Here is a 6,683-nt window from a genome sequence, read left to right on the forward strand (position 1 = left end):
GCAAGGTTCTGAATATCAGATGGGCTCTGACCATTTTTTCTATGTTTTCCCAACGTGATGTCAGAACATCTGTTACATAAAGTTGTACCATGTTGGGGAAGGCATAGCTGTGGAGGAGGAAAAGGTCAGTTATGACAGAGCAGGAAGGCTCTGATAAAGTGTACGAAGGATTCCTTCCAGAAGTCACTTCCTAAGACGGCTTCCTCATCCATTCAAGGTACAATGCTCTCATCCTATCCCTCATCTTCATGGCCCAGAGCCCACCTCTGGGCACCCATGGCTCTGTCCACATTCCTAGGAGGCCAGGCTGGTGCCTCCACCAGCAAGCTCTGAGCCCCGATGGACCACTTTGAAAAGCAGCACAAGTGATAACCACCTGTGGCCGGACACCGGACGAGCATGAACCCGCTCTTCCCTCCCTTCCACCCCTCAGCCTTCATTCCCTCGGGTCTCCCCATCTGGGTTCATCCAGCACTCATGCGGCCGGTGAGTCTTCCTGGAGCCCATCTCAGCTGAGACTGAGTTTCCAACCTTTCGAGCTGATCATGTGGTCTCTAAAATAAAAAATCCATGTTTACTTTTGATTCAGTGAGACAAAAACAAATGGGAAATGCTTTCACTATATAGGCGTAGACCCACAAGTTGTCTCAAAAATTCTTCACACTCACTTTTTCCTACAAGAAAAGGAAGCGATGGAGGGAGTTCTTTCTACAGAGCATTCCCCTCTCAGCAGGAAGAGATGAGGAAGTGAAAGAATGTGGACAGAGACAGCCTACTTTGGAAGTCCAGAACCCCATAAAACTGATGGCAGAGCTGACAGATGTTTGCCAAGAACAGCTTCAATGTTAGCATTTTAATACTACAAAATATCCTGGCAATGACATATGCAGCCAGACAGCAAGCAATCGGATAGCCTAAAGAGCCGCTTAATGTAATGATTGTGTCAAATCCCTGCCACCTGCTGGAAGCAAAGGATCTCACTGTCTACAAGAAGAAGCCCTGATGCTTAATACAAAGTCCTTGTTTTCCACTGCAAGTGTTAAATCAGTGTTGATTCTTCAGTCACAATTCACATGGTTGAAAGTTCAAACAGCCGGACTTACTTGTCCACAGAAAGGACCCTGGTGAAGTTAGAAAAAAACTGGTGGACCTATGAAATTGCCATGGAGGCCCTACCCAGCCTACACCCCCATCAGCGTGACCACGGTCCAGCCCCCAGCACACCAGACACTCAGGTGCACAATCCTGGGCATGAGGCTGGAGGCCGGCAGGGGACGCTAGAGGCAAGTTACAGTTCCTAGGCCTCAGGGACAACCCACCCTCTCCGTCTCGAAGTGCAAGGCATTGATTACTCTTCAGCCTCCTTCCCAACAGCTGTATCTGATGGATTTTAGTCTGATCAAGATCTTACAGGATGAAGTCTTTTGCAATATATACTCAGCATCTCCTTCCCAGGGAGCTCGACTGCACCACTGCCATGAAGCATCACCAGCCTGAGACTCAGCGGGTTCCATGGGGGGGAAGATGTCAGACTGGCGCTGTCCTCAGCCATGGCCCACCTGGGCTCACCAGCAGCTTCGGGATGGTTTGCCAGCAGAACTCTCAGCCTGCCAGGAGCACAGCACATTTCATCACAGCACCTCTCGTGACCTGACAGCTGCTATAGGATTCCATTTCCCCAGGTGGTAGGACATGGGTCTAGGGACCGAGGAGTAGAAGTTTGTCTCTCCCCGTTGGCCCCAGTACATTTCTGGGTATTTAAGCCTTCCATCCCAACAAGTCAAGTCCAGAAATCTAACAGTCCTAGTTCTAGATGTCTCCACAGGGGACTTGCGGTAATGCCACATCATTTCGAGCTTCTTCTGCCAGGAGACCAGGGAGAGTTGCTGCTGCGTGAAAAAGCAAAGGGTAGCACATGGAGCTCACAAGAATCACTGTGCACTTCTGTGATTCCATGCATACAGTCAGGTGTAACTAGACTGTCACAGACAATGTGGTCTAGAGAGGCGACTGGGGGATCAGGCTTCTTAGGAATGAAGATCTTGGTCACCCAAACAAGCAAGTTAGACTTGTGCAAGTGCTGAGTGGGTGTGAGAGACCCGAGCAGTGATGCTAGAAGGAGGCAGTGAAGGTCTAGAACGTCTTGGCCTGGCAGCCCTCAGACCAGCTGCAGCAGCAGCGTTGCGGTTACAGCTGCCCATGACTCGCAGCCCTGGTGCTTTGCCTCTCGGGTTTTCCTATGCACAACAGCTCACTGTGCAGCTGTGAGGAGCGTGGGTATGCTGGAGGAGAGTGCCAGCTGATCCTTGGGTTCTTGGGGTGGCCCCAAGTCGAAGCCCATGGGGCTCAGCCACTTCCATCCACTGTGGGACTCCTCACATGGGTTCCATTTGCTCCAGAGCTCCTCGGTGGGCTGGCAGAAACTGTCAGGATGGCACTGTGGTCTTCCAGCTTCCCTGTGCAGAGTTCTACATATTTTGAATTCCTATGTCCCTCAGCATCTCCTTCCTAGACAGTTCCATGGTACTGCCACCACTGCACATCAGTGGCAGTGGAGTCCATATGACCCTGAGGGTGGGCAGCAGTCTGATGTGTGAGGGCCTCCGCTCTAGCCCACCTGGAACATATTGGCCCCTCCTGGTAAGAGGTGGTGGTTATCACGAGGATAGGGACCCACACTGACATAGCCTCGTGTTTTTTGGTACCGAGCATGGGTCCTGTGGGTGCCTGTCTGAGTCCTGCCCATTCCGTGAGTCTCAGTCATTAGGCTCCTTCTCAAAGTTTGAATCCGACACTGCATCAGGCTTCCAAAGTGTTTCATGAGAGAATCAACATCCAAAATAAGAATGTGTATGTCTCCACATCAGAAAAGCTGGGCATACTTCTTCTTAAGAAGTGAGAGGTTTTAGGTACGTGAAGATATTGCCACTCTCTCAGCATCACGCACGTGACCACATTCTAGACTCACTAATTAAGAACATAGGGGAGAAAGGTCACGTTCCACAAGTGAATTGAGTGGCAGTAGCCACAGGTGAAGCCTTTCTAGACATTCTGTAGAGACATGACTTGGACCCTTTTTATGGCCGTCCTTGTCCATCTCTGGTCAAGAAAACCGACTGTGCCTGCCTTTGCTGACCATTTATGATGCCCTCAAGCTGTCAGCAAAACTGTAATATTTGCCAAGGTTTTAGAAATGACTAGTGTTTCTCTTGTCCCTCAAACTTCTGATGATGCCTGACCCTCACAATCGTGACTTGGTTTTCTGGCGCCAAGCTCCCAACCTTATTTCCGGTGTCATCTGACAGACTCTTCTAATCAGAAGCAGTTGACTTTCAAATTGGACCATCAGCTTTAGCAGAAGATTAGATCAACAGCAGAGGATCTGTGAGCAGAAAGGCCACTTCTAGGACCTCTCAGGAACCTACCAGTTGAAGTGCCAACGTGGACCACTGGACACGCTTAACCAGTGTTTCATGTGTATAAAGTGTCTCACTGAGAGCTTCAGACTGTGTTCAGGTGACCACGGGTAATATAGAGCTAAGCAGCAAGCCTGCACTCAGGATTTCATAGTACAGCCCTATGCATTAAGTGCTCTCACAAAATCAGATTCAGAACCAAGTTCAGGTGTGGTGTCTGCGGCCTTACAGACTGTGATCTGTCCCACTGACCTTTCTCAGTTTGTAGAGAAGAGTAATCATTTGGCATCACAATCCTTCCTCATTATTGTATGACAATTTTACTCCGACATTTGCCAGATAAGGTTTTAAAATTTTGGTTCTCACGTCACGCTTTTGATTTCATATTATGTAAAAATGTCTCCGACATCTCTCATTTCCTGTCGTTTTACAACCCGCACTGACCTTTCATGTAATGGTGCTGTGCAAGGAAAAGTTTGGTATTCAGGATCCCTACTAAGGGAAAGGGAATGAGTGGGGAATCAGCATAAGTGGCTGTAAAGGCTTCTCCAACTGCACTGTGTTGCCTCAGGAACACCCTGCCATGTGCTGGCATCAGGCTGCCCGGGCTCCATGTGCATTTGCTCTTCACTGCTTCTGGCTGACCAGGCTCCATGTGCATTTGCCCTTCACTGCATCTGGCTGACCGGGCTCCATCTGCATTTGCTCTTCACTGCATCTGGCTGACCGGGCTCCATCTGCATTTGCTCTTCACTGCATCTGACTGAACGGGCTCCATGTGCATTTGCTCTTCACTGCATCTGACTGACTGGGCTCCATGTGAATTTGCTCTTCACTGCATCTGACTGGGTTCTGTATGAGTTTTCTCTTCACTGCATCTGACTGACCGGGCTCCGTGTGCATTTGCTCTTCACTGCATCTGACTGGGTTCTGTATGAGATTTCTCTTCACTGCATCTGACTGATTCTGTTCCGTGTGCATTTGCTCTCACGGCATCTGACTGATTGAGTTCGATGTGCATTTGCTCTTCACGGCATTTGACTGATTCTGTTCCGTGTGCATTTGCTCACATGGCATCTTACTGATTGAGTTCCATGTGCATTTGCTCTCACGGCATCTGACTGATTGAGTTCCGTGTGCATTTGCACTGAAGACATGAGCAAATGCACACGGAACTCAATCAGTCAGATGCATGAACTGATGCGATTATCCCGTGATAAAAGCGGGGTCTGGAGCTCACCAGTCCTCAGTTCTTTCCCGCAGCCGAGAACACAGAATGAAGGAGGGCGACAGCCAGCGAGAGCGGGAGATCCGGCAAAGGCACTGTCTCGGGGACTTGGTGACAGTCACGGCGATGGTGGTGGAGAAGCAGGAGCACCTCAGTCCGCAAGCTGAGTGGCCTGCCCTCCGCCATCCAGATGTCCCCCGGGGTGGCCGCTCCCTTCCCACCGACAAGCCTGGCCGCCCTGGCCACCACAGGGTCCGAGCCCGGGTGGTTAGCCGGTCCCCAGTCAAAAAGAAAAGCAAGTCTTCAGGGAGAAGCAAGTCTCCCGGGAGTAGGAGAAGCCGGAGTCCCCACCACTCAGCAGTCACTGTGAAGCAGGAACGTGAGGACCACCCCCGAAGAGGATGGGCGGATGGGCAGCACCGGGAACCCGCAGAACAGGAGCACAGGAGAGCTAGGGACAGTGACCCGGACAGACGGCACGGCCATTCCCACCGAAGGACAGCCTCGAAAAAGAGGCCCGGGCGCGGGCAGGTGCAGGATCGTGACATGCAGACCCCACAAGCTCAGGAGGAAGAGCGGGAGTGGTGTCACGCAACACGCCAGGAGCATTGCCAGAAGAAGGAAGCTCGTGGGACACGTGATGACTCTCCGGAGGTGTCCCCTCCACCTGGTGGCAACAATAAAGAAAAAGAGGTGCCCACTGAAGAAAAACCCAGGTCTGAGCTGTCTGGGGCACTTCTTGAAGACACCAACACGTTCAGGGGTGTAGTCATTAAGTATAGCGAGCCCCCGGAAGCACGTATCCCCAAAAGACGGTGGCGGCTCTACCCCTTTAAACACGATGAGGTTCTTCCCGTCCTGTGTGTCCATCGACAAAGCGCCTACCTGCTGGGTCGACATCGCCGCGTCGCAGACATTCCACTTGACCATCCCTCCTGCTCGAAGCAGCACGCGGTCTTCCAGTGTCGCCTTGTGCATTACACCCGTGCTGATGGCACTGCTGGCTGGGGGGTGAAGCCCTACATTATTGACCTCGGCTCAGGAAACGGAACATTCTTGAACAACAAACGTATTGAGCCACAGAGGTACTATGAGCTGAAAGAAAAGGATGTGCTTACATTTGGGTTCAGTAGCCGGGAGTATGTCTTACTCCATGAGTCATCGGACACTTCTGAGGTGGACAGAAACGAGGAGGACGTCTGCGAGGAGCAGTAAGTGTCCGACAGCTGGAAAACTAAGGAACCACCCAAACTGCCTGACACCTTTTCCTGCCTGGAAGGCTTTGGGATCAACCCAAAGGGCACTGTGGTGCTCTCTGTAATGCCACCTACTACCTTGTGGCATTCCCTTGTTGCGGACCCACTTATGTGATGTTTTAAGAACACTGACTTCTGTTTGGAACTTTTTTCTGTGGCACACCAGCCACACGCCTGTGGACATTTGTTTCAGAACAGTCTCAATTATAATGCACTGTGTTTTAGAAGAAGCATTGTGGATTCAGTTGCTTCCAGATCTGCTGCCTAGGAAACTACGAACCCTTGGTTAAAGGGGAATTGTGACTTGTTCTCTTTGTACACTTACTTTATTTATATACTTGTTAAGCTTGTGGACAAGGTGGTTTTGTTTGGGGGGCAAATCCCTGAGCACAGAATCTTATTAAGCTTTGGTTATCACCAACACACCCTCCAGTATATACCAAAGCTTTGATCTGGTACAGCTCAAGATTCATAGAAGCTGATTTCACACTTAGTTTTTTGGTAGGTGGAAATTTAATACATAACCTCATTATCGACTGTTTAACTTAAACAGATGCTTTATGGCACCTGCCAAAGCATCGGATGTATACGAAGATCATGGCTGCTCCCATAGGTGCTGATTTAATGTCACAAAGGCTGAAATGGGTTGTGGATCTATTTCCTATGAGAGGACTCCTGACTTCTATGGGGATCTTGTACATAACATTGACCATCTTATCTGTTATTAAATTTTTCATTTTTATTCAAATTTTATCTCCTGTTTTTCTTTGGGAAATACACTGG

At 50.0% G+C, this 6,683-nt stretch overlaps 1 protein-coding gene and 1 pseudogene across 1 annotated transcript in view; both read left to right on the plus strand.

Moving 5' to 3' along the window:
- The first annotated feature begins 4,692 nt into the window (after window positions 1-4,692).
- LOC103589465 lies at window positions 4,693-5,859 on the plus strand (annotated as a pseudogene).
- Window positions 5,860-6,541: 682 nt separating this feature from the next.
- The window catches only part of LOC103589474 (SNW domain-containing protein 1-like), a 1,559-nt gene continuing 1,417 nt past the window's right edge, over window positions 6,542-6,683 (plus strand). The window contains exon 1 of the mRNA XM_008571481.1: window positions 6,542-6,595. Within this exon, the coding sequence (XP_008569703.1) occupies window positions 6,542-6,595 (54 nt within the window). The remainder of the gene's footprint in view (window positions 6,596-6,683) is intronic.

The sequence above is a fragment of the Galeopterus variegatus genome, unplaced genomic scaffold (assembly GCF_000696425.1).
Source record: "Galeopterus variegatus unplaced genomic scaffold, G_variegatus-3.0.2 Scaffold689, whole genome shotgun sequence".
Classification (NCBI taxonomy): domain Eukaryota; kingdom Metazoa; phylum Chordata; class Mammalia; order Dermoptera; family Cynocephalidae; genus Galeopterus; species Galeopterus variegatus.